Below are 25,334 nucleotides of genomic sequence, written 5' to 3' on the forward strand. Positions count from 1 at the left end.
GCAGGTCCTGTACGCCTGCGGTTGCCCCTTCCTCACCGTGCTTCCTGCTCCAGGCTGGCCCCGTGGTGGGGAGAAGAACCCTGGGCATGGCTGGACCTGGTGCCAGCCTGTCCTGGAGCCCCGGGTTGCTCATCCGCTCTGGGCGATGCTCTGCTGGCCCCCCTGCCCCCTCCGCTGGGACCTACAGGGCTGTGGCCCTGCCAGGCAAAGGGACTGTGGAAGCCGCCCACCAGCACCCATGGAGCAGGTCATGGGGTGGCCCTGGCCCCGCTCTGCTGGATCCCTTGTGTGCCATGGAAATAAGGGGTTGTGGGGCTGCCGCAGCCCCCTCGGAGGCTTGGCCATGCAGGTGTGCGAGCGGGGCTGTTCCCCTTCCGTGTCCCGAGGTGTCCCCTGTGTTTGTTGGTTCACTGGGACACGCTCCTGCGCCACGTGCACTCCTGTTCCCCGCCATCCCCCTGGGGCTGCACAGCTCCCAGAGCCGTGGCTCGGCCGCGCAGCATTCCCCGGCAGGGAGTCAGCCGGCGGGTGAGGCTGCTGGGAGTTTCGGGGAAGCCTCTGCTCTGGCTGAGCCGGGCGAGCAGCCGGCGGGCGGCGCGGCCAGGGGCTGTGGGGAGATGGCTCAGCCGCGGGATGGGGCTCTGGGGTGTTTGGGGCGTACAGCCACCCCTCCAGTGACACAGAGTGGGGCCGCCCTGTCTGCCGAGGAGCCCTCCTGCCCGCTCCCTGTCCCCTGAGTCAGAGGAATCAGCTTCCGGAGGAGAGGGCTGGGATTTCGGGAAACTTGTTTACCTGGTAGGTGAGGGAGGATGGGTGGCAGGGGATCTCCTGGCCCTGCAGTGACATCATCCCCAAAATAGGCATCTCTGACGGGGCGCTGCCTGCAGAAAAATGAATCTGTTCATCAACACGTCCCTGAGAACCCAGAGATGGGGGCTTTGCAGGATGCCTGGACTGGGCCAGCTGCGTGGTGAACAGCAACACGTCCCTGGCTCCTGCTGCCCCTGCAATGCCCTAAGCAGCATTTCCCCCCCAGCTGCTGCGGCTGCCCACATCTCCCATGCCCTTGGATGTGCCACTGCAGCAGGCAGGCACCCATGCCTGGTTGCTCCGGGGTGCTGCATGGGGCAGGGACCGGGGCAGCGCTCCAGGCCCACCCCTGCTCCTTGCAAGGCCAAGAGGAGTTTCACCCCTGAGCGGGGCTGAGCCGAGGCCTCTGCTCCTGCCCAGGGAGCAGGGGAGGCCTCTTGTTACCTTCCTGTTATGGAGGCAGGGTGGGATGTGTGGTGGCGAAGCCCTCGCCCCCGGGAGTGGGGGGCGGCTGCTGGCGGTGACTAAGGCTCACGTGCGACGGGTGGGTGGTGGGGGAAGCAGCTGCGAGGCCTCATGAGCAGCCGAGGTGGGGCTCCGGGACGGGAAATCAATGTCTTTTTGGGGTGCCTGGAAATCGGACAGCTGATCCGAGCGGTGCTGGCCGTGGCTGCGGCCGCAGGGGGGTCAGGGGGTGTCTGCTGCAGGGCCAGCGCTTGGCAGGTGACCGGAGCATCGTCAAATGTGGGGAGTGGGAAGGGTGGGTGCAAGCCCCAAAATCTGGGAGAGGAGGGGCCGGAGATGGGCGAGTGCCCAAGCAAGCCTGCGCGTGTGTGTGTGTGGGGGGGATGCTGGGCACGGCAGGGACAGGCAGCAGGGCAGGCCTGAGGCCGGGGTGACGGGCGTGGGGTCCCAGCCCTGGCTGCGGGAGGGCGGCCAAGACCCCGGGAGTGGGAGCCCTGCGGAGAGGCGCGGTGCCGGGCCGGGGCCGCGGGGCCGCGTTGGGGCAGAGGAGAGGCGAGCCCGGGCAGAGCATCCCCTGCCTGCCCGCTCCCCCCAGCCCGGGGCCGCGGGGCCGGGCGGGATGCGCGGCCGGGGCCGGGGCGGGGAGCGCCGTGCGTCCTCCCCCGCCGGGCCGGGGGGAGCGGGGCGGCGCGGCTCGGCACGGCTCGGCTCGGCACGGCTGGGCCAGCCCTCTGCGCCTGCCCGCCACGCCATGGAGAGGAGCCGCGCCGGGCGGGAGCCGCAGCCCCAGCCCCAGCCCCAGCCGGCCCAGGGTAAGGCTCCGCGGCGGGGACGGGGACCGGGACCGGCTCCGGCTCCGGCAGCGGCAGCGGCAGCGGCAGCGGCGGGCGCCCAGGCCCCTTCCCGCACCGCGGGGCCGCGCCGGAGTCGGGGTGCGGGATGCGGCCATGGGGGAGGCGGGAGCCGGGCCGCGGCGGGGAGCGGGATCCGGCCGTGGGGGAGCGGGATCCGGCCGTGGGGGATGCCGGCGGGGATGCCGCGGCGGCCGGGCCCGGAGGATGCGGCGGGGCCTCCCGCGGAGCCGCTGGGGCGGCAGAGCGGGGCGGGGGCCCGGGGGAGGCGGTGGAGGAGCCGGGGTACGCGGGGCCGGGGCGGGGGTTGGGGGGGTGTCTTCCCGGGAGGGACAAAGCCCGGGCACGGCCCCTCCATCTTGGGGTGGGACGGAGCCGGCGCCGGCGGGGTGCAGGGGAGCTGCCCTTGGGGAGCCCTCCCGGGGGCGGCCCCGCCATGGCGGGCGGGGGGGTCCGGGGCGTCGGCGTCTGCCCCTGCCCGGGCTCTTCCCCGGCAGCCGGTGGGCGATGCCGGCGTGGCCCCGAGCCCCCCCAGGTGCTGCTGCCGGGGGTCCCGGCGGCAGGGCCCCGCTGCCGCAAGTGGTGCCGGCTGCCCGCCGCCCTGCCCCGGCTGCCTGCTCTGCGGCGCGGCCGGGGGGGCCCGCCCGCCCGGGCAGCCCCACTCCTGCTGTGGGGCGTGGGCGGCCCGGGGGTCCCCGCCGCGGCCCGTCCCGCAGCAGGGCGCACGTCCCGGGGGGCAAGGCGAGGTGCGGGCAGGGGCCGCTGCCGGCGGGTCGAGGGGTGCGGGCGTTGCCCCCCGGGCCGGCTGCGCTCGCCCCCGCCGCGGGGCCGCGGGGGCCCGGCCCGGCCCGGCGCTGCCCCTGGATGAACTCTGCCGCCCGTCCCCGGCCCGGCGAACTGGCGGGGGCAGCGGCCGGCGGGGCCGAGCCCCGGGGCGAGGGCTGGTTTTGGCTCTTCCCCGCAGGGCTCCAGCCAAGCGCTCGTCGGCCCCGCCGGGCTGCTCGCTCCCGGCGCGGGGCCGTGACTAAGCAAGGGCTCCGCGGCAGAGCTGTTCCCACCGACGGAGGAAGAGGAGAGGCGGCTCCCCTCCCCCTCGGCCCCGGTGCCCGCCGCCGTGCCGTGATTCATCGGCCGCGGCCGCCTGGGCCCCGCGGGCGGGGCGGGATGGCTGCCGGCTCCCGGCGCTGCTGAAATGCCGCTCGCCCTTTATCAGTGGCTCCCCACCAAACCGGCCGCGGATCCCCGGCTGCGCTGCCCAAGCGGCGCGTCCTGCGCCGCGGACATGTTGTCTGCGTCCCGCTCCTCGCCTCCGCAGCCGGCCCGGCCGCCTTCCTTCCCTCCCGGTGCCGTCGCTGCCCGCGGAGGGCGATGGCCGCTCCCGGCCTCGCTGGCCTCTCCCGCGGCCGGCCGGGCCCCCCGGGCCGTTCGGTCCCCCGGGCCGTTCGGTCCCCCGGCGCGGGGAGGCCCTTGCCGCTCTGCCGCGAGTGGAGGACGGCGGCAGCGCCGGGGGCTCCGCAGCGTGTCCTGCGCCGGGGAGCGTCCCCGATCCTTCTCGTCTGGGCCACCCGCGTGGCCAGGCAGCCCGGGCTGCTCCCTCTCTCGCCGCCCAGCACGGGTCGGAGCCCCCGGCCCCCCCAGGGTGCCACGTCCGGGGACTCCCGGGTGCACTGCAGGGACTGGGACCCACTGCGGTGTGGGGCAGCCGGTAGTGCTGGGGGGGCAGGAGCTCGCAGAGGGCGGACGGGGCAGGGCGCGGCCCCGTGGAGCCGCCCGGGTGGGATGCCGCCCCACGGGTGGGCAGAGAGCGGGGACCGGGGCAGGGAGCAGGCAGGGGTTCGTTCTTATTCGGGTGCCCCCTGATTTCTCCAGCCCTTCTCCCTCTGGCGCGGCGGAGAGGGAGGGTGCAGGGCGAGCTGGTTGCCCGCCAGCGCCTGTGTTTGGGAGCAGGCAGCTCGGGAGCTCTCCCAGCGCAGGGACGCCAGCAGAGCCGCTGCTGCGAAACCGTCAGAGCAACGTGATGCGACGTGCGGAGCCGTGATGTGACAGTCCCGTGGTGCCATGTCCAAAATAGTTAGCGCAGCTCTCGCTCGTTGGAGGGCTCCGAGCAGGGACGGGTGGCAGCACAGGCAGCCTGCTGGGAGCGGAGCCGGATCCTGCACGGCCCCAGCCCTGGTAGGTGCCCCCATCCGCGTCGTGAAGCTCAGGACCTATTTTTCGGAGGTGCTGGGCACCTGCTCCCCGAGAGCCCGGGTCCCGGCAGGCGCGGAGCCCTGTGCCCTGCCTTCAAGCCAGGTTTCTGTTTTCCCAGGATGATGCTAGCAGACAGGTTTTTGGGAGCGCGGCTGGGCCGGCCGCCCTTGGCGTTGGCGGCTCCGCGCGGGTCGCCCCAAGGACGAGGGCACCTCCTGTCGCTGCTGCCGGCGCTGCCCAGATGGATGGCAGGCAGGTGCTGCCTGCCCCTGCCCTCGGCCTGTTGGGGCTGTGCCGTGACCGCAGCCAAACGGAAAGTTTGCCGTGGGGGTGCCGGGGTGCAGCAGCAGCTCGGGCTCTTTCCTCCGCGTGTATTTTAAACCCTGGAAACCCCCCGGCTCTGGCCCCGCTCTGGCCACGAGATCCCGTCTCCCAAGTTCCCCTTGTTGCTCTCTGGCTTGGCACGTCACCGCCGGCTGAGTGCTGAGCCGCAGGAGCTCGCCGGCCTCTGCCGGGGGCTGGCACGGTTTTCCCATGGCTGCCCCCACGCTCCCCCATCCCAGTGCCTCGAGGGGGTGCAGAGCCCGGGAAGGGGGGCTGGTCCTCCGTGCTGCGGGGGCTGGGCAGTGGGTGCAGCCCCCTCCCAAACCAGCCCTTCCAGGAGCGGGTGCAAAGGCAGCATGGCCCCAGCCGGGTGGGCAATGCCCTGCCGTGCCCCTTCCTCCTGCCCGGCACCCACTGCAGGCATCCAGCTGCACCATCCCTCCTGCCCTGCTGCCTGCACCCCTCCTGCCCTGCTCCTGCCTGGCCCTGGAGGCCTGTCCCCGAAGCAGGGCTGCGGGCAGCGTGTGGGGCACCGTGGGATGATGCCTGACCTGCCCTGGTGCTGCCGGCTGCGTTTTGCTGGGTCTGAGCCAGCAGGGAGAGGAGCCAGCCTCGGGCTACAGCACCCGTGCTGCCCGGGGCCAGGGCGCGGGTGGCTGTGGGCAGCAGCACCACGGGACACCCCCATGGGGGACGGGGTGTCATTGCTGTTGGCGGCTGCCAGGGTGGCACTGGCCACCCCTGCGGTGCGGGGCTGCTGGTGCTTGTGGCTGCTGCTGCTCTCCCTGCCCATGCATGCGAGCTGGGGCCGAGGGTGTGCGTCAGCGCTGCGCCCGCAGCTGGGACGTGCCGGGGACATGTCAGGGACGCTTGCGCACTGTCCCTGTCATCCAGGTGTGAGGGGAATCCCGGGAGCAGGGTGGGACAGGGCAGGGCTCGGCTCCAAAGCACATCTGAGACGTGGCGAGGCGGGGTGGGATCGGGGGCAGCACCAGGGCTCTGAGCACCCCTGGGGCTTTGTGCACCCCACGGCACTCCAGGGGCCTCGGGCAGCCACTCTCCCTGCCGGACACCAACACCCGCAGAGCAACCCCCGGCTGCCTCCTCACTCAGCACCAGGACCTGTTGGCAACGAGGAGAGGCCCCAGGGACGCATCCTTCCCCTTCCTCTGGCACGGCCACCGGGCTGCCGTCAAGGCCAGGGGAGATCGCTGGAAACCAGCTGCACGGGGAAGGGCCCGAGGGCGCACTGGGCGCACGGGTGTCCCCACGGGCTGCGGGGAGCAGCTCTGCAGAGCCGGCGGTGGCTCTCGGGGCTGGGGTTCCCCTCGGGACCTTGTCCCTGGGCATCGCAGGGACTTGTGCAATGGCCAGGGTGGCCGGAGTCTGCCGGCCCGGTGCCGTGACACCCGCCCCTCTGGGTGGCTTTGCAGCGGCCACTGATGGGCCCCTGCTGCACCCACCAGCCCTGCTCTCCTCTCCTCCTGGGGCAGGGGTGGGCCCCGTCCGATGCCCCCGGCCCTGGGCAGGTACGGCACGCGGAGCAGCCCGTGGCGGGCCCCGGCCGTGCCGCAGAGCAGGAACATGAGGATACGGCAGATGGGGGGATCTGAGGTTAAAGCAGGCGGGTGTCCCCCCGCCCTTGTGGGAAGCGCCCTGCAGGGATGTGCGGCGGATGGTTAATGAGGGCTGCTCGCCTTCCGACCGGAGCACCCCCGGGGCCTTGATGTGCTCTCGCTTCACGGCACCGGCAATTTGCCTCTGCCTGGCTGAGCATCCCCAGCCATGTGCTGGCCACGGAGCAGCGCTGCACCAGGCAGTGCCGGGCTGGAGGTGCCGGTGGTGCTCGGTGGCACGGGCACTGATGCCACATGGACCCACGGGAGGAGCTGGGATGGGCTGGGTGACACGGCGTCGAGGGGCAGCACCTCACCCCAGGGCTGTGGCCCATGGCTGGGTGCGGCACCGTCCTGGTGCCAGCAGTGGGGCCAGTGCTGTGCCGGCTCACCGGGGCTGGGGGCTGCAGGGGAGCCGTGCCTGCATGTCTGGGAGCCAGGGAGCTAATCCCCTGCGGAATGCCCCGGCCGGGGGAGAGGGGACGCCCGCGCCGCCTGGGCGCAGGCAGCGTTGGGTTTCAGGGCAGCTGCTGCGCTGGAGCAGCGACAGAGACAGATGGCAGCAGGGCTGGCCCCAGCCGCACGCAGGGGTTTTGGCCGTGCCCAGCAGCCCTGCCCTGGCCACGGGTGCTGCCATCCCTCTGGCCGGCGGGGCAGGATGGATCCTGCCCAGGGCTGCGCCGGGGGCTCTGTGCCCGGTGGCATGGGGTGGCAGGAGGCACCCGCCATCCCCCGGCACTGCTCCCCGCACGTCTGGGGTCCCGGGAGGTATTTCCATCTGCTCGGGGGCGTCAGCCTGGCCTTGAAGCTTTCACTCAGCTGGCGGCTCCGCGGGCAGCACCCGGCTGTGCCACCGCAGCACTCCCGGGGGTCACTGCTCCCGGCCGGGACACATGTGGTGCCACCGCGGGTATTGTCCTCAGAGCTGGCACCTGGGGGCTGCCAAGTCCCCCTGCCTGTGGGTGCCAATCTGGGGCAGCTCTGGGGGAACGGGGCGGGGGAGCCCCCAGCTGCAGCCCCGGCACCTTCCCGGCCACGCAACAGACTCATGGCCGCCTCGCGGGGCACAGCGACAGGGACGTGGGATGTGCAGGATCAGGGCCAGGGGATGGGCCGGCTTCCTGCGGCGGAAAATACCCGGAAGGCTGCGCGGGTCTGCGGGGCGGCCAGGGCTGGCTGTGTCCCCCACGGAGCCTGGGGTGGGTGAACCCTGCTGGCACGAGCCCTGGCCTGCTGGGGGGCCTCAGCAGGACCCCCAGCCCCTCCCTGGGCAGGCAGGTGCTGCTGTGGGTGCTGCGCCCCGGTGTGGGTGCCGGGAGACCATGGGACCTGGGGTGCACCCATGCCTGCGGCGCAGAGGGGGCTGGCGGCACCTTCCCTGGCTGCCTGGGGCTGCCCCTGGGCTGGGCGGGCTCCGGCGTGGGGTGGAGGAGCGGCGCCGGCCCGTGTTTGCAGAGCCCACACTTTGCCCCTCACCAAAGATTGTGGAGAGCTCTGCAAACACGGCCAAGCCCGGTGCACGATATCACCCTGCCGCGAGAGCTGCTCGCCGGGGCCGGCGGGTGCCGGTCACCGGTGTCCTCGCCGTCCCACGCCGCCGGAGCTGGGGCCACGCGCTGCGGTGGTGCCCATGGTGCTGGAGCCAGGTGCCCGCGGCCCTGGGGTGGGTCGGGCATCGTTCCTGGGCAGGAGCGAGGGTGCTGCCCGCTGGGTGGGGGTCGGGGCTGTGATCCCGGCACGCGCCCCGAAGATGCGTTTGCAAAGGGTTGGTTAACCGGGGCGGGGGGGGACCACCGCTGCTGGTCACCACGGGTGGTCCCGGCACATCCACCGTGTGCAGAGGGCACGTGCTGCGGCTTTGCAGGGCGGCTGGCACCGTGTCTCCGTCCCCAGCGCGGGTGCATGCAGCAGGGTCCCCCAGCGTCCCCGGCTGCCGGGCTCCCCTGGGGCTGGCTGAGTCAGGGGGCGATTCCCCGGGCTGCTCCCCTCGGGGCGCACAGAGCAGGCACCGTGCCCCCCGCCTGCCCCACGGCAGGGCAGCGAGCAGCCGGGCCCCGTGTGGGGAGGGGGCTGTTTTCTGGCGGCGGTGGCAGCGGCCTCGTGTGCATTCCTGGGCCATGAGTTCATGGCTGCGCGCGGCTGGCCGCGGCATGGCGCGGCGCTGGGGGACATGGGCCAGAGCGGTGACGTCAGGCCGCGGGGCCCGCGCCCATCCTGCCTCCGGCCATGCTGCGAGCGCTGGCGGAAGCGGCCCCGCATCCTCTGGGGAGAGCGGCGGGGAAGCGCGTGGGTCCCCGTGCCTGCGTGGGGTCTCCGTCCCCGCGTCCCCCTGTGGTGGGGCCGGGGCGGCAGCTGCTGGGGGAAGAAGGGCGGCTTTGTGGCGGCGGTGCCTGGCAGAGCCCCGGCCGGTCCCTCTGTGCATTGTGCACCCAGTGCCTGGCACCCGGCGTGGGGCGGCGTGGGTGCCCCCCGAGACGGGGGCAGCAGCAGGGCTTGGGTGGGGGTCCCGCTGCTTTCCCTGGGGGAGCCTGGGGACTGTCCCCAGCCCCTGCGGCCGGGGACAGCCTTGCTCCTGAGGGCTGTGTTCGGGGGGGAGGGGGCTGCCCCGGGCTCCCCCACTGAGTGACCGTTTGCTCTGCTCTGCCTGTGTTGCAGGGAAGCCACCGTCCCCAATGGGAGACAGCGTGCCCCCCCGCACCTCGCCACCCCCCTCGCCCGGGGACGCCCTGCAGGGAGAGCGCACCCCCCCGCAGCGGGACCAACCCGTCCCTCCAGCCGTCATCCCCTGCGGACAGCCCGTCTCGCCCGTCCTTCCAGCCATCACCCCCTCCGAAAAGACCGTCTCGCCCGTCCCTGCAGCCGTGACCCCCTCCAGGCAGCCCGTCTGCCCCCCAGCCGTGACGCCTGCCCCCGAGAGCAGCACCCTGCAGTGTGACCGACCCGTCCCTCCAGCCGCGACGCCGTCAGGACAGCCCGTCTCCCCCATCCCTACTGCCGTGGCCCCCAGCAGAGACCGTCCCCCCATGGTGTGACAGGTCCCCCCCTGGGCCTCCCCGGCCCCCTGTGACGGAGCACCCCAAAGAAGAGGCATCTCCCCACGCTGCCGGCCAGCCGGTCCCCATCCCTGCTGCCGCCGCCCCTTGCCCGGCAGAGACGCTGCCCCGTGGGAGCGATCCCCCGGCCCCGGCTGCCGGCGAAGGGGCCCCCTCCGATGCCAAGAGCCCTCTGGGTGGCGTGGCCGGGCCCTCGAAGGACGTGCCCCCCAGGAACGACCGCCCCGCCCCGGCTGCAGCCTCGCCGGCTCCTGCTGCCAGCCCCAGGCCCAAGCAAGGTGGGTGCCTGGGGGGGCCAGGGTGCTCCGGGGATGCTGGCACCCCGCGGGTGCTGCTCGCTGCCTCCATGCCCGGCTGGTGCCCGCACAGCGCTGCGGCTGGAGGTCCGGGTGCTGCTCTGACGGTATCTCCCGGTGCAGATGCCCAGAAAGCCCAGGCGAGGCACAAGCAGGCGAAGGAGCGACGCGAGGAGCGGGCCAAGTACCTGGGTATGGGGCGGGGAGAGCGGGGGGGACGCAGGGCTGGCGAGCCCCCAGGCGCGTGCCGGGAGGGAAAGTGGATGCGGGGGGGGGGGAGGCAGGAGCTAAGGAGCTTTGCTGGGTCACGGGCAATCCCATTAGCTGCGATGAGCTGAGCCCGGGCAGGAGCTGCTGTGCCGGCGGCTCTGTCCCCCCGGCATGCTGCTGACCCTGGCACGCCGCGGCCCCCACTGCCACGCTCCCCAGCTGCCCCCTGCGGTCCGGCTGCCCCCGGGTGCATGGGTGCTCCCCGGTCTGTGTGGGTGCCACCAGCTGCATGGGTGCCCATCTCTCTCCCTTGTGCAGGCAGCAGCAGGCAGCTGCAGGCAGCCCCGCAGCGGCTTGGGGCAGCAGGCGAGCGGGGCCCCCACACCGTGCATGGGGCCTCCTTGTCCCCGCGCTCTTTCCACCCTCATTCCCCCATTGTTCGCCGACGCGGCGCAGCTCGGCGGGCTCCTGGCCTCCCTTTTGTCCTCGCCCAAACCCCTCCCTCGCCGGCCGGCCACGATGCCGCCTGCCCTGCGCGCCCGGGGAGCCCAACCGTGTGCCCCGGCCGGAGCCAGCCCTCGGCCCCACGCTGCCGGCACGGACACGCGTCCCGACCGCGGGGCTCACCAGGGCTGGGGCTGTGCCTTGGGTGCGACCCTGCTGCCCCGGCTCCCTCCCGCAGCCGCCAAGCGGGTGCTGTGGCTGGAGAAGGAGGAGAAGGCCAGGCTGCTGCGGGAGAAGCAGCTGGAGGAGCGCCGCAAGCGCCTGGAGGAGCAGCGGCTGAAGGCAGAGAAGCGCCGGGCTGTCCTGGAGGAGCGGCAGCGGCAGAAGCTGGAGAAGAACAAGGTAGGGATGGGGGATCACGGGCACAGCGGGCGGGGGCCGGGGCGGCACAGCGGGGCTGCGCTCCCTGGGGAGACCTTGTGGCTCCAGCAGCACTTCGGGAGCTGCCTACCGTGCCCGTCCTCCACGGTGCACATCCTTTATGGTGCGGAACCTTTGTGGTGCCCAGCTCCTTGGGCACTTGTGCCCTGGCCAGGGCGGGCATCACTGCCCCGTGTCCCTCCAAGCATCCCCATCGCTGCGGTATCCTCATGCTGGGCAGCTCTGGCTGGTCCCAGCCCCGTTCCCCCAGCCCCCAGCCTCACCCCGTCCCTCCCCCTCGGGCAGGAGCGCTACGAGGCGGCGATCCAGCGGTCAGCCAAGAAGACGTGGGCAGAGATCCGGCAGCAGCGGTGGTCCTGGGCTGGGGCCCTGCACCACGGCTCCCCTGCGCACAAGGACGGTGAGTGCCGGGCTGGGCGAGGGCACCCAGGGCCCCGCGGCTCTGCTGGCAGCGGGGGTGGCTGGGCACGGCTCTGTGGTGCTCTGTGCAAGGAGGGCGAGACCCCCCGAACCCAGCTCGGCCCCACTCTGCTGTGGGGTTGCGCTGCCGTCACCCCGGGCTGTGCCGGGCTGTGCCAGGGCCTGATGGGGTCCCTTGGCTTTTCCCCACTCTCGTGGCACCGTGTCCCTCGGGCTGGGCGTAAGCTGGAGGTTGTGCGTCACGGTCACCGTTCTGCGCAGGGACGTGCTTGGGGACAGCCCTGGCTGCCCGCGGGGATGCCGCGGCCACGCTGCCCGCGTCTCTGGCAGCTGGGCATGGGTTGTGGAGCCGTAAAAGGCCGTTGCCGTCTCTCGTTGGGGTCTGTGCTGCGCTGCGTCCCCTCGTCCCCCGGCTGGGTGGGGGCAGCGCTTGGTGCCTCCAGCCCCAACGTGGGGGTGACCGTGGCTGTGTGTGCTCCTGGGTGTCCGTGGCCGTGCCGTGCCCCTGCGGCGGCTGCTGCAGGCTAAGCCGTGCCCACTGCCCCACAGCGGGAGCACTGAGCCCAGCTGGCCCGGCGGATCATCTTCGTGGCCCTCCTCTGGACTCGCTCCAACAGGTCCACGTCCTTCTTCTGTTGGGGGCCCCAGAGCTGAACGCAGTACTCTTGTGCCGTGGGGCGGCTGCGGCAGCCCCGGTGCGTGGCTGGGCTGCGTGTACCGGCACCATGTGCCCGGCTGTACCTGTTGGGGCTGTGCGTACCGGTGTTGTGTGCCTGGCTGTGCCCGGCACCACATGTGTACAGGCAACGTGTGGCCGGCTGTGCCTGGCCAGGCCGTGCGTACAGGTGTTGTGTGGCCAGCTGTGCCCAGGCGGGTTGTGCGTACGGGCACCGTGTGCCCGGCTGTGGATTGTGGCACGTTCAGGGACGGACCCGTGTGTCTGCGGTGCAGCACCCAGCAGGGTCCAGCAAGGGGACACCTTCCCCTGCAACTTCCCATGTGGGACGCGCTGCCGGAGCTGCTGCTGGCACTCCTGCTTGCCGATCTCCTGGCTGCCGCCTCTGCCAGGAGCAATCTCCTCTGGCCATTCTCTCCAGAGGAGCCCGGCCGGGGCGGAGGGGTCCCGGCACCCTGTGGAGGCACTGCCAGCCACCAGCACCTGCCTGGCACTGCCGTAGGGACCCGGCACCGGTGTGAGCGTTGTCCCATGTCTGTCTGGACCTGCTGCCCTCAACCTGCTCCCCTGGGCTGGCTGCTCGCCCGGTGCTGCCGAGGTCCCTGGCCACCCGGGTCCCGGTTCCGAGGACTGCTTTTGGGGAGACTGGCGTGGCGGGGCCCAGGAGCCGCCCTGGCTCCCTGAGGATGAGATCCCTGCATGATCCCAGCATGACCCCCGGGGCTCGGGCACTGTCCTGTGCCGGATGCCAGTGCCGTGCGTCGTGTCCCTGGACATAGCATCTCCCGGCCCCACTCTCTGTGCCGCGTCCTCCTGCTCCTGCCCCAGTGCCCCGGCACGGCCGTGCATGCTGCATGCGGGGGGGCTGACCCCAGCCCCGGGACCTTAATGCCCTTGTGTCTTTTCCCTCCTCCAGGTGCGAGCCGGTGCTCGGTGTCCGCTGTAAACCTCCCCAAACACGTCGACTCTATAATCAACAAGCGGCTCTCCAAATCCTCCGCCACCCTCTGGAACTCTCCCAGTAGAAGTAAGAGCCCTTTGCGTTTGCCCCAGCGCAGGGGGCACAGCCTGGCCCCCGCCCAGCGCTGGGGACCCCCGAGGCCAGGGTCCCCCGTCCCCAGGCCCTGCCTTGCAGCACGGTGCCCGCGGAGAGAGGAGAAGCCGTTTGCTGTTTGCAGGAGGAGGCTGGAGCCAGCCGGCGGCTCCTTGAGGCTGCGTGCAGGCTGGGAGGAGGAGGAGGAGCGGCTGGGTGGTGGCAGCCCCGTGGGGTGCCAGGACAGGGACCGGGAGCCCTGGCTCCCTGCCCCAGGGCAGCTCCGATGGGTGCAGATGCAGCCGCAGGGCAGGGCTGCCTGTCACCGGACCCTCCTTGGGGCTGGGCACGGTGCCGGTGCCCGCCGCCATGACGCCTGTCCTCACAGGCACCCGGGGCCGGGTGCCATGAAGCGCTGCGGGCACGGTGTTGCATCGGGTGCTGCGAGGTCGTCCTGGCCCTGGGCGAGCTGCCCGAGGTTGCCGTCCGCGTCGGAGGGATGCGTCCAGCGCCGGGGCTGCTGTTGTGTTTCGGGGTTGCCTGGCGATGGGTGCGCGCCTTCCCGGCCGGGTATAAATAGCCGGAGCAGCTGACGCGGGCGGCTGCAGGCAGTGGTGACGCAGGCGGCTCCCGCCAGCCCCGTGCTGGGGGCTCAGCCTGGGGAGAGGCACCCAGGGCTGCCGGCACCGCCCGGGTGGGAGCGGCATCTCCTGGGACCTGGACCTGGCACCCTGTCTCCCCATGGCTCTGTTTTCTCCCCGCCTGGCAGCGGGTTCTGCTCCCGGCTTGACTGGGGGCCCCGGTGGAGAGGGGCAGAGGGGTCCCGTCTCTGTGGGTGCTTCCCGTGCGCCTGTGGGGTGTTTGGTGCCGGCGACGTGCACTGGAGGGCAGCCAGTGGCAGCCCAGTGCCCAGCGGAGCCGGCAGCGTGCCTTTCCTTGGGTGCCATCAGCCTGGCCTGGCTCCCGCGGCATGCCCGGTGACTTCGGCACAGCTCCCTCGGGGTGAGGGCGCTCTGCGGTGTCGCTGCGGCAGCTGCAGCATGCTGAGGGCTCGGTCCCATCGGTACAGGGACGCGGGGAGGGTGCACACCGGCGCTGGATGTGAGGAGGGGGCCGGGCTGGAAGGGGCTGCTGTCAGCAGGACTGCACCCTGGCGCTGCGGATGCCGCCCGCTCTGGGTACACCGCAGCTGGGGTGTCTGCGGGGCACGGGGACAGTGTTGTCATCGTGCCTCATTGCCATCCTGTGGGCGCCCACTGCCCACCCACGCCTGCACCCGCACAACCCTTTGTCCTGCCTCAGCCGGCCACGCAGGGCAGCGGGGAGCCCTCCCCAGTGCGGCCGAGCTTCGGGCACTCCCGGGGCCACGCACGTGCCCCGGCCTCGGTGCAAGGCTGCTCCGTCCCAGAGGGCGGCCGCGGGGCTGGGGCCAGGGCTGGTGCCTGGGGCTCACGGGCGCGCTAAGGGCCCCTCTCCCTCCCCAGACCGGAGCTTGCAGCTGAGCCCGTGGGAGAGCAGCATCGTGGACCGGCTGATGACGCCCACCCTGTCCTTCCTTGCGCGCAGCCGGAGTGCCGTAACGCTGGCTGGGAACGGCAAGGAGCAGGGTGAGCACCCGGGGCAGGCACGGGGCCACACGGGTCCTGGCACAGGCGGGGGACTGGGACAAAGGAGCCCGAAGCCAGCGGAGAGCTGGTGCCAGTGCCGTGCCGGCTCTGTCCTGACGGTGTGGTCACTCCTACCCCCAGTGCCCGTGTGCCCCCGCTCGGCCTCCGCCAGCCCCCTCAGCCCCTGCCACAACCACCGCCTGCAGCACCGCTGCTGGGAGAGGCGGAAGGGGACCGCCGGCAGCCCCGACGTGACGCCGCGCCGCAGGACCGAGTCCTTGCCCGTGAGTGCCACCTCCCGTGGGGACCCCTTGGGGCCAGGGCAGCCGCGGGGCATAGCGTGGCTCCCGGCTGAGCCAGAGCACCCGGTGCTGACGCTTGACGCTCTCTCTGTCTCTCCCCGGACGGAGCAGAAGAAGAAGGAGAAGAAGGAGAAGGAGCGGGAGAATGCCAAGGAGCGCAGCGCCCTGTCCCGCGAGCGCAGCCTCAAGAAGCGGCAGTCGCTGCCAGCGGCACAGCCCCGGCTCCTGCCCGCAGCGGACAGCAGGTAGGGACCCGCCGCTGCGGGGGCTGCCCGGCCCCCCGCCCTGCCGCCACGGGGGTGCCCCAGCCCCGCTAACGCCGTCTCTTGCTCCATTTGCAGCCCCGGCCCCAAGAACCGTCCCTCGTCCCCTGCCGTCCCCAAAGCCCGTCCGGCGTCCCCCAGCCCGGCCCTCGGCTCTCCCCACAAGCCGCCCCTGCCCCGCAGCGCCCACTCCTCTCCCAAGGTGCGGGCCAGGGCCCGGGAGGAGCGGGGGGAGCAGGAGGGCCAGGCGAAGGCGCGCGAGAGGAAGGAGGAGGAGCGGGGCCCGGCCCCTCCGGCCCTCCCTGAGCCCCCCAAGGTGCCCGCAGAGCCAACAGCAGGTGGGTACAGGGCGGCTGGGGGGGCAGCGGGGCTGGGGGCAGCAGGAGCAGCACTGACGCCGCGTGCGCCCCGCAGCTTCCCCGGCCCCTGCAGCCCCCGGCCCCGTGCCAGCCACCCCCCCGGGCAGACCCCCAGCTGGCACCACAGACCGGGAGGAGGCTGCCCGGCTGCTGGCAGAGAAGCGGCGCCAGGCCCGCGAGCAGCGGGAGCGCGAGGAGCGGGAGCGCCGGGAGCAGGAGGAGCGGGAGAGGTGGGTGCTGCCCCCCCCCCCGGCCCCCGGCCCCGGCCCCCCACCTTGCTGAGGGCCCCCTCCCCACAGGCGGCTGCAGGAGGAGCGGGCACAGCAGGCGGCGGAGGAGCAGACCCGCAGGGAGGCCCTGGCGCGCCAACGGGAGGAGGAACGGCGGCTGCAGGAGGAACGCGAGGCCCGGGAGAGGGCACGGGCCGAGCGGGAGGAGACCGAGCGTCTGCAGAGACAGGTCTGGGGTGGTGGGGTGTGGGGGCAAGGGGCTGCAGGGCAGGCGGGGTGGAGGGGACGGGGGAGGAAGAGGTGGGACGGGGGATGAAGGCAGGGATGGAGGGGGAAGGCAGGGATGCTCTCCTGTGGTTCCCACCACAGCGGGATGCAGGGGTGAGGAGCGGCCCCTCGGTGCCCAGGGCGGCAGGAGGGGACATGGGGCAGGGCTGTGCTGAGCCGCCTGAGCAGCCTGTCCCCACTGTCCCTGCCCCATCCCATCCGTCCCTGCCGCCCCGCTGTGCCACAGAGGGAAGAGGCTGAAGCGAGGGCGCGCGAAGAGGCTGAGCGGCAGCGCCTGGAGCGGGAGAAGCACTTCCAGCGTGAGGAGCAGGAGCGGCTGGAGAGGAAGAAGGTGAGGGCTGGGGACACCCCTGGGTGTGTGACACAGCGGAGGGGAGCCCTGGAGGGGTTCTGCCCAGCACCCCGGGGCAGGCACCGCTGGTGAGGGCTGTACACGAGCCCCTCTCTGCCCCGCAGCGCCTGGAGGAGATCATGAAGAGGACGCGCAAGTCGGATGCAGCGGATGCCAAGGTGGGTGTCCGTCCTGGTCCCGAGGTGCCTGGGGACATGGGGGACTCTGCAGAGCCCTCCCGCCCCTGCCCGGAGCCGCCCCTGCCCCTCACAGCTCTCCTCTCCCTGCAGAAGAAGGAGGACAAGAAGGTGGTGAATGGGAAAGCAGCCGAGCAGGAGGATGCCCCAGGTACGTGGCCCCTTCCCACAGCCTGCTGCACCTCCGGGGATCTGCAGAGCCACGACCCTGCCCTGCTCCCCCCCAGCCCGGCTGCTGCCCGGGGCCGTGGCTGAGTGGGGGCTCTGCTGATGTCCCCAGGCCGTGAGAAGCGCGGGGGGCTGATGCCGAAGGAGGAGGAACTCCCCGAGACGGAGACGCCAAGTGCGGGGATGCCGGGCGGGCCGAAGGGTCTGGTGGGCGAGGGGCTGCAGCCAAGGTGAGCGCGGGGGCGGCTGGGGGGCCGGGGGGCGGCAGGGCTCTGGCTGACCCCGGCTGTCCCGCCCCACAGCTCCCCGGCCAAGGAGGTGGTGTCCCCGGCGTCCCTGGTGAACGGCGTACAGCCCGGCAAGCACGAGAACGGCTTCTCGGGCACGGAGGGGTCGCAGGAACTGCTGGAGCTCTCCCACCACGGCAGCAGCCCCGGCAGCATCATCCCCTTCGGTGACAAGGAGCCCTTCCTCAGGCAGGCCGTGGTCAAGCCCCCCCAGGTCACAGGTAAGAGACGGGGGGCACACAGGGGGCCAGGGCGATGCCATGGCTGCCCGGTCTCACCACCCTGTCCTCCCTCCTCCCGCAGAGGTGCTGTGAGGGCCAAGCCCTGGCAGACGTCCCCGCGGGGCCACCGCACACGTCCCCACTCCGGACGCCCGCGCAGAACCGTAGCTGTTGTCAGAAGAAAAACCTCGCTGCTCCCCCCTGCCCACTGCGTGCACCCGGCCCTGCCGCGGGGGGCCCGGGCGCTGTGGGACCCCGGCGAGGCGGCTGCCAGCCCCCTGCCTGCTGTGGGGACGTCTGGTTTCTCTCTTTGTTCTTGTTTTTATTTCGTTTTGGTTTTTTTTTTTTTTTTAAATATGCACCTTATCAGACTGACACCCCCACCCTAGCAGCCTGCCAGAGCTGCCCCAGACGTGTGGTGTAATAATGTAGTTATTTAACTTGCTGGGTACAATGTATGTGAATACTGTAAATAGAGCTCGGCCCGACATTGGGGACGCTCACCCGGCCCGGCCCTGCGCAGGGTGGGAGGATTCGGGGCTGCCCGGGGCCCGCAGGGAGGAGGGCCGCAGCCCGGCCGGGGCAAGGTTGCTCCCCATCCCCGCGTCCCCACGCACGTCTGCGTGTGCACCGGGTGTCCCCGTGCCACCCGAGCGCACGCCCGGGGCCCGGCCGGCACCGCGCTGCTCTCAGTGCCGTTGTGACAGTGTTATGCATCCGGACAACCTTTGCGAACAATAAAAGTGGACAACTGCCCTCGCCTCGCTGCGTCCCTGGGCGACAGGAGCCGCGCTGCCTGGGCTGGGCTGGGCTGGGCTGGCAGCTCTCCTGGCTCCCCGGCAGCGGCGGGGGGAATTCACCCCGGTGTCAGGGCTCGCCCCTGCAGACGCCCGGACCGTTGGCTCTGCCAGCTCCCCGCTCCCCTCCCGGGGACGCGGCAGGCTCACCCCGGCTGCCCTCGCCGCGCACCAGCAGGCCCCTGCCCGAGAGCTGCACCCTCCCTGGCCCGGCCTCTGAGCCGGGGGCCGGCAGCTGGGCCCTCGGGAGCTGCGACCGGGGAAAACAGGCAGGCGCCGCCAGGCGCGGGGAGCCCGGGGCCTCCGGCTACTGAGGGCCGCGGCCTGCGCCGCCATACACGGCCCCAGGCTGCCGGCGAGCGCCCGCAGGGCCCTCCAGCGCCCGGCTGCTCTGCGCCCTCGCTCCCCTCCAGGGCGGGGGAAGCACCGGGCAGACGGGCGGTGCGGGAGCAGGCTCGGCCCACACCGGGGAGGGACGGCGGGCGGGCGGGCGGCCTGCGCCATCGCCACCGCCCAGCGAAGGGCCCAGCCTCCCCCGCCGCCATTTCCCGGCCGGCCCCCCCCCCCGTCGCCCCGCCCCTCCCCGCCGGAAGCCTCGCCCTCCCCGTGGCGCCAGGGGCGGGCTGAGGAGGGGGCGGAAATAACGTAAACCCCCGCGCCGAGCCCCCTGGGAGTTGTAGTCCGCCTGGCGCTGCCAGCCAATGAGCGCGGCGGGGGGCCGGACTGCGGTTCCCGGCAGCCCCCGCGGGCGGGCAGCGGGCGGGCGCGAAGCGGAAGTGCGTGAGGAGGAGGTGGAGGCGCCTGGCTGCTGAGGAGGCCGCGGGCGGAGCGGGGCCCGGTGAGTGCGGGTAGGCCCGGCGCGGCGGGGCCCGGCCCGGCCCTCCGCTACCGGGCTCTCCTCTTCCTCTTCCCCTTCCCTCTTCCCGCCTCGCACCGAGGGCCTTCCGCGGCCGCGCCGCCCACCCCGGCCAGGCCTTGCTCCCCCTCCCCGGTCCTTAGCGCGGCGCTGCCCCCCGCCCCCCAGCGGCCGCCACGTGCCGGGCGCGGCCCCGCGGCCCCCCCCCGGCGGGGCTCGAATGCGGCGCGGGGCGCTCCCGGGGCCGCCCTGGGCTCGGCCCGAGCGGGGCCTCGTGGCTGGGTCGGGCCAGGCCTCGCGCCGCCTCCTCGCGTCCCCGTGGCCGGTCGGGGCCGGCCCGGGCCTGTCCCCGAGGACTCATCCCCCTGTCCCGGCCCAGCCCGTTCCTGGGGATTCCCGTCCTTCGCCCGGGTCTCTGGGCCCCGTCCCCGGAGGTTCCTCCCCCGCTTCGGGCCTTCGGCCTGTCCCCGGAGGTTTTCTCCCTTCGCTGGGTCACGGCCTGTGTCCGGGGCTCCCGCATGCCCGCTGCGGCCCGGGAGGCGCTGCCGGTGTTCCCGAGGGAGGCGGTCGGGGGCGCTGGGCCCGCGGGGCTGGGGGGAGCGGCAGCTTGCAGCGGTGGCAGCTTGTGCAGGCCGCGGCCGTGACCCCGTGAGCTGGGGCTGAGGGCCCGATGGTGTGTAGCTCCCACAGGGCTCACGCACCGGCGCTCAGCACCGTGCGCTTCTCGGTGCGGCAGGATGGATTTGTTCAATCCCGTTCCCCGCTCTGCATTTTTTTGTTTAAAAGTGAAGTTTGGTAGGACCTCAGGTGATGCAGCGGAATGGGCTTTGCGGTGGCACAGAGGCATGTGTGAGCCCTGAATCTTCATTTTCACCAGGCTGACGAGGGCTTGTTTCCCTAACTCTGGTTGTTTTGGGGAGATTAATGTGTTTGAGGTTTCTATAAATGTATGTCAAAGTCTCCACAAGGTAATTGTCACTGTAATTGCCTCATGAATGGCTTTTTGAGTGTGTTTATGTGCCAGAAGGTGACGTGATGAGTTTGGAATAAGCAGTACTCCGTGTAGCAGCCTTAGGAGGCGCAGGTTCACTTCTGTTTGCTCGTGTGTGAGGACTCGTAGCCGTGGAGTGGGTGGTGGTGTGCATGCAGCAGCATTTCCTCAGGACTTGTTGGAGGTGGGGTACTCGTTCTTGTTTTTTAAGTATACAGTGATGTGTCTGATGCTGTGGCATAAGAACAGATTTGTTCATTGAAATAAACAATATGTAAAACCGTTTGGAAAACGTTATAGGTTGTCTTATAGCTGATGGGTGGAAGGAGAAGAACCTTTATCTGCTGCTTCTGCGGCAGTGTCAGCACAGAGCGCGTGTGTAAGAGGCTGCAGGGTCACATCAGCAAATGGACATTTTCAGGATGCTCTTTCCAAAGAGCACAGACAATTAAATCATCCAGTTACTCTCTGCAAAGGACTCTTGCAGTATTCCTTCCCGCTAGTAGCAAAGGCAGGTAGTTATGTCAATGTTTATGGTACAGCCAACGTGACATTTTAGGTGTGTTTTTAATGTGCCTTTTGTGTGGACGCTGCCCTCAAGTGCTGTGGCTGAAGAGGAGATCTGTTCTTTGGGTTTGTATTGCATAACCTGATTTCCATTCCTTTAAAAAAATATGTTTTGAAGCTTAGCCTCTCAGGCTGCCTTTAAGGAAATATATTGTAGAGACAGAAAAAATGAGTATTTAGACACAACAGTGCCTTCCCCTGGAGCGTTCAGTAGTTTGTCTGTGTACTTGCTCTGGCACTTTGCAGGTGCCCAGCACAGAGTGAGGAAATGGCTGACTTTGTGAACTGCATTATTAGTTACACAATCTGACAGCAGGTAAGAGGATAAAATAAGGCAGTTACTGTAGAGAGCGGTCTAAAATGCACCTTCTTGTGACGTAGGATCCTCTGTAGGGCCTTGTGATTATGTCTCAATTTTCTTTGGATCCTGCTTTATATTTTTGTTTCACATCCTCCCTGCTGTGAATGAGCTGTTTGTACTTTAGCAGGAACAGGGAGGGGCATGTATAAGAAGTCAATTTTAAGAGTTACCTCTGAAGTCCTTAAGAAGCTGTCATTGCTGGTTAAAAATGCTGCTCCCGAGGCAGTGTTCCAGCAGATAGGCCTTAGTGTCCCAAGATGTTCTTTCAAAATCAGTGTTAATTACACGTGAGAGAGTGTGGTCTGTAAATGACGCGATCTCAGCACAGGGGGCTTGCAGAGTTCTGGAGTCTGAACGGGTGGCTGCAGCATTGCACCGTTCCCCTTCAGCTGGGGCTCCTGCCCGTGGGGAGGAGGAAGGTGCAGGGCAGCGCGCCGTTGCCGGCAAGGGTGTGGGAGGCCTTGCTGCCTGCTAACTCAAATGCCTGCATTTTTACATCCTTTTTTATCCGGGGATCAAAAGGTGAAAGCTTTTACCTGCTAATTTACTGTAAAGAAACAACCTGGCCATGGTAGGGAGGCATCCATAGCAATGTCCACCTGGTATCTTTTTGAGGTGCTTGCTATAAATACATTAGAGTAGTGGCAGATCTCGCTGCCCTGCAGCGTGTCCGTACAGACTGTGTGTTGGCGGTGGCAGGTGCGTGTTGCGATGAATCCATGCCCACATTCTGCGTGTAATTCTTTGTCTGCAGAAGTTGCGCTTGTGCTTCTGCTGAGTTATGCTCTGGTGTGTTCCTGCTTTTTTCCTTCCTTGCTAATTCCATGTCTCTCTGCGAGCTCTGTATCTCTGGAAAACACAGTTCTGCTCTTAGTGCTTCAGTAAGTGCTGTCCGGAAAGAGGTTTCCCTCTATGCTGGGATTTCAGAGCAGCCGTGTGCCCCTGATCTTAACTTCTTCTAATTCTGTTTTGATGAAAGTAAAGTTTTGTCATGTGTATTGTAAATTAAATGAGTGTTCTGCTGTTAGGTTTATGATAATATAATTTAGCTGGTTTCTGCTGGTTTCTCCAGCATATTTAAGCCAGAAAGCATTGTAAACTATTTAAGAAAATAATCATTTGGGTCAAGCCAGGCCTGTGCCCTGTGGGTTCACGGGTGAGGTGTTTGAGATTGGTATGCTGCAGAAAAGCTGGTGAACACCTTCTAACATGGTTGTTGCTATTAGAAAACAAAAACATTACATGTATAAAACACCAGGATGTAAAATAGGTGACAATCCATGCAAGTCAGCAGATGTAATTTTTTGTTTTTACCTGCTCCCACTTTCTCTACTGTAAAAGGAATCTTGCTTTGAGAGGCCTAGGAAGTACTGAGCTGGACTGTTTAAGCCTCAGGATGCTTTTCATTCTAAAACTGTGGTGTTCCCCTTGTAGTTGTATCACTAGCTCTCTCTAAAAGAATAGTGCACTTTTGCCAGAAGCTTGATTGTTTTTTTTCTTTTTTTTTTAGCTCACTTGGCTTTGTCTTTGCAAAATGACAGTTTGCCCTGTCTGAACTTGTTAATTGTTTAAGCAGCTATGTAGCCCTTGAACTTTTTTCCATATCTGGAAAAGTTTACAATATACTGAGCTGTGTTTAATGGCTGCATGTGCCAGTACAATAACGTGGTTTTTGGGTCGTATGGTTTCCTCTGAATTACGATAGTACAGAGAGTTCCTCTGTGTGGCAGGATTCCTGCTGTATATTTAGCCATATAGTTTAAGGCACGGGCATTGAAAGAGAGAGGAATAGTGTTGTTCATTGCAAAAGCTGTTCTGGCTCCCTGGGGAGCTTGTGCAAGGTAATCCTGCTAGGCTGTATAAACAGCTAATGATAGGCATTGGGGTTGTGCCGGCTTACCTTGTGCTTAGCCTATCTCTTACTTGTGCTTTGAACTGACCCCTGTTCCGGTACTGGTAGACTGTTGTTCAGCAAACACTCACTGCTGGGCGAGCCGGAGAACGTGGCTTAAAGCTGCTTTGTGGGTTTCTGTAATGGGTCCCAAGATGAGGAGAAGGTGTTAGATTTGGCACAAGAGCTCACCTTGTCTCCTCTGTTCCTGCTGGAGTCACGCCAAGGCGGTGCCTGTGAACAAGTGGGTGCCATTTTGTTTCTGGGTGACAGGCTGGGTTTGTAGGTCTGGAGTCTTTCTTACCATAAAGGAAAATATCCGTCTCCTCTTCACAGTGAAATAGAGCATTAGCAGAGGCAAAATGATGGAGGTAGTCACTGCTATTAGGTTTGAGAAGGTTAAGAGTTCCTGCTTAATTTAGCTTTATCATGTCAGAGCTATGAATAGTAAAATCATGGGATTACATTTCATGCCAGCTGAGAATTGTGTTTGCGCTGTTTCATTCCATGGTAACCGGAAGCTGTCGCATCCATAAAAAAAAAAATAATGGCTCACAGAGATGACACCCAGCCTCGCTGCAGGAACGCTGGAGTGCTGGGTCCTTGGGTGAGGGTGTCGTTTCCTACCCAAGGAAGAGTTTTCTGTCAGTGCCCTTTTTTCCTGTCACATATCAAAATACTTTGTACGTTTCTCCCCGTTGTATGAGAATGAGGCCTCTTTGCAAAGCCCTGCTCATAGCTATTGCTCCTTTGATACAAGAGCGAATGGACTGCTCATGATTTTGTCTCTAAATTTGTCATCTGGCCATTTTTAGCCTGTCGTGATTTATAGCGTAAGGTAGCTGTACAAAATCCAAAAAAGCCCACGCTGTAATGCAAGGGGTGCTGTAGCTTGCACAGCTACCCAGTGTATGTCCTCTCCACTGCTGCCTGCATTTCACTTTTACCTTTGGTTGAGTGAAAGGAAGAAAGGAAAGCTTGGCAGGTAACCCCAGAGGTTTCTCTGCTCTGAGAGCAAAAAAAGGGTGATGGCGTGGGGGGTGTTAAGCTGAAATTCTGTTCTCAAGGGAATTAGGCTCAGTATTAATGATGTTAACTTGTGCCTTAACAGAGGGCTGTACATATGATCTCTTGTGGGGGTTGTGTACCTGATTATTTCAGGCTCTGTGTATCTGTGTAATTTATAACAGTTGATTGCTCCTATAGGGCTGCAGATGAGATCGGCTTCCTGAGTTAAGGATCTGTGTATGCACTGTCCGATTAGATTAAGTAATTTTGGCTGCCTTTTTTTATTGGGAAGCGGTGCTGGGATGAATGGCTAAAATCAGAATCCTTTCCTGTGCTTGTAAAATGTGAGGATTTGCCACTATCTTGATTGGTTTAAATTTGATTTTCCCTTTTTTACTTAGGTGAGAGTTCAATCGCTTCCAATAAAGCAGTATTCAGAAACATAATTGATGGGAGACTTATACAAGGTATGTAAACACAGCACTGAAAACTGTCTGTTCGAATAAGCTTATTCCATACATAGAAGATTTCTGTGGACAAGCATCTACCTTTGTTTCGTAGCCTAGCAGAGTGTAGGGATAGCCTGTTCTGATGGCTTGTGCTTACAATAACTTCATGATTTTTTTATTTTTTTAAATAACTTTTCATGTTATACCAAGTCATGGAAATCCTTTTCCTTGAATCTCGTTACCTCACGGGAAAACAAGTTAAAGTAGAGATAAATCAAGTGGTGGCTTGAGAATAAATATGTGAATGTGTTTTTTTTTTTTGCAGCTTACAAATGAAAGTTGCTGGAGCTTGTATTTTCATAAGTTAAATGTGTGAAGCGTAGTAATCCTTTAGGACAGATTCAGTTTTGTCTGTAACTGTACTGTGTGTTTCAGAAGATATTCCGAAGAGCCCCAGATTCAATTGTTATTTACATTACTTGCTGTTTCTTTGGAAGCATAACTTCCACATTTTTGTAAGCTCATTGTGGTCACTCTAACGAAGGAAATACTGGTGTGCAGAGTCTGCTGGTTTCCAGACTGCAGTGAACTGAGAGGGTTGAAAACTTCACTGGAGGTCACAGTTTTTTCTTCCGTTGTTGCATGGGGAGTAGCACAATAACTTCAAATATGCACAAGTTTGAATTCTTTTGATTAACTGATTTGTGAATAGTTTTCTTACGTGAAGTAAATTGGACCGTTTCTTGCGTCTCTTGGGGGTCCTGAAAGTACAGGCACAAGGATTCACAGACCCCCAACAGTTTTGACAAGGGTTCAGTTCACATCCAAAAACTGCTCAAAATAGTAGGGTTGCACTGTGAGGAAGCCATTGGTTTTGAGAAAGATGTGATTTTTATGCTTGTCTGTTCCCAGGTTGTGTAGATTTGGAAGCAAAAAGCTGATGAAATAGGTTTCCCCTGCCCCCATTTTTTTTTTTTACTATGGATGTTTTTCTTCCGCATTTAACAGAAAATCCAGCTGCCTGACTTTTGTAACAAAAACATCCAGATTTCTAATCAGCTTTTTCTTGGATTTGTTTTCTTTGAGCTCCCTGTCACTAAACTGTGTGAATAACAACATAAGACTTTTTAAGCTCAAAGATACATAAAATAGTTTTTAGCCAAGTAACTCATGTCAGAATTAAAGTCACCAATTGGTGTTTATAGCTGCTCAAATTATTTGGAAAGGGATTGTTCAGCACTGCAATCTGCAGAATCGGTCCTTTTTGGAAGAACCTGTAAATAGTCTTGCAGCCATTCTATAGAACCTGCTTCTAATTATCCAAAACCAAGG

The 25,334-nt window shown here is 65.9% G+C and overlaps 2 protein-coding genes across 4 annotated transcripts in view; both read left to right on the forward strand.

Annotated features, from left to right (window-relative positions):
* Positions 1 to 1,928: 1,928 nt before the first annotated feature.
* Positions 1,929 to 17,838, forward strand: MAP7D1 (MAP7 domain containing 1). The gene is given in 19 exon segments (XM_072885132.1): positions 1,929 to 2,087; positions 8,912 to 9,260; positions 9,262 to 9,587; positions 9,729 to 9,797; positions 10,498 to 10,661; positions 10,986 to 11,100; positions 12,713 to 12,823; positions 14,314 to 14,436; positions 14,578 to 14,720; positions 14,850 to 14,983; positions 15,080 to 15,339; positions 15,416 to 15,590; positions 15,660 to 15,819; positions 16,105 to 16,209; positions 16,335 to 16,388; positions 16,500 to 16,557; positions 16,687 to 16,804; positions 16,877 to 17,082; positions 17,165 to 17,838. Coding segments are annotated over 19 exon segments (2,742 nt in total). The 5' UTR covers positions 1,929 to 2,026; the 3' UTR covers positions 17,176 to 17,838.
* Positions 17,839 to 18,629: 791 nt separating this feature from the next.
* The window catches only part of THRAP3 (thyroid hormone receptor associated protein 3), a 33,620-nt gene continuing 26,915 nt past the window's right edge, over positions 18,630 to 25,334 (forward strand). Inside the window, exons 1-2 of one of the 3 annotated variants that reach the window (XM_072885189.1) lie at positions 18,630 to 18,717; positions 23,955 to 24,020. The gene's annotated coding sequence lies outside the window, so the exon portion shown is untranslated. The remainder of the gene's footprint in view (positions 18,718 to 23,954; positions 24,021 to 25,334) is intronic. The other 2 variants (XM_072885187.1, XM_072885188.1) reach the window with 2 other exon arrangements.

This window comes from Ciconia boyciana, chromosome 21 (assembly GCF_034638445.1).
Source record: "Ciconia boyciana chromosome 21, ASM3463844v1, whole genome shotgun sequence".
NCBI lineage: Eukaryota > Metazoa > Chordata > Aves > Ciconiiformes > Ciconiidae > Ciconia > Ciconia boyciana.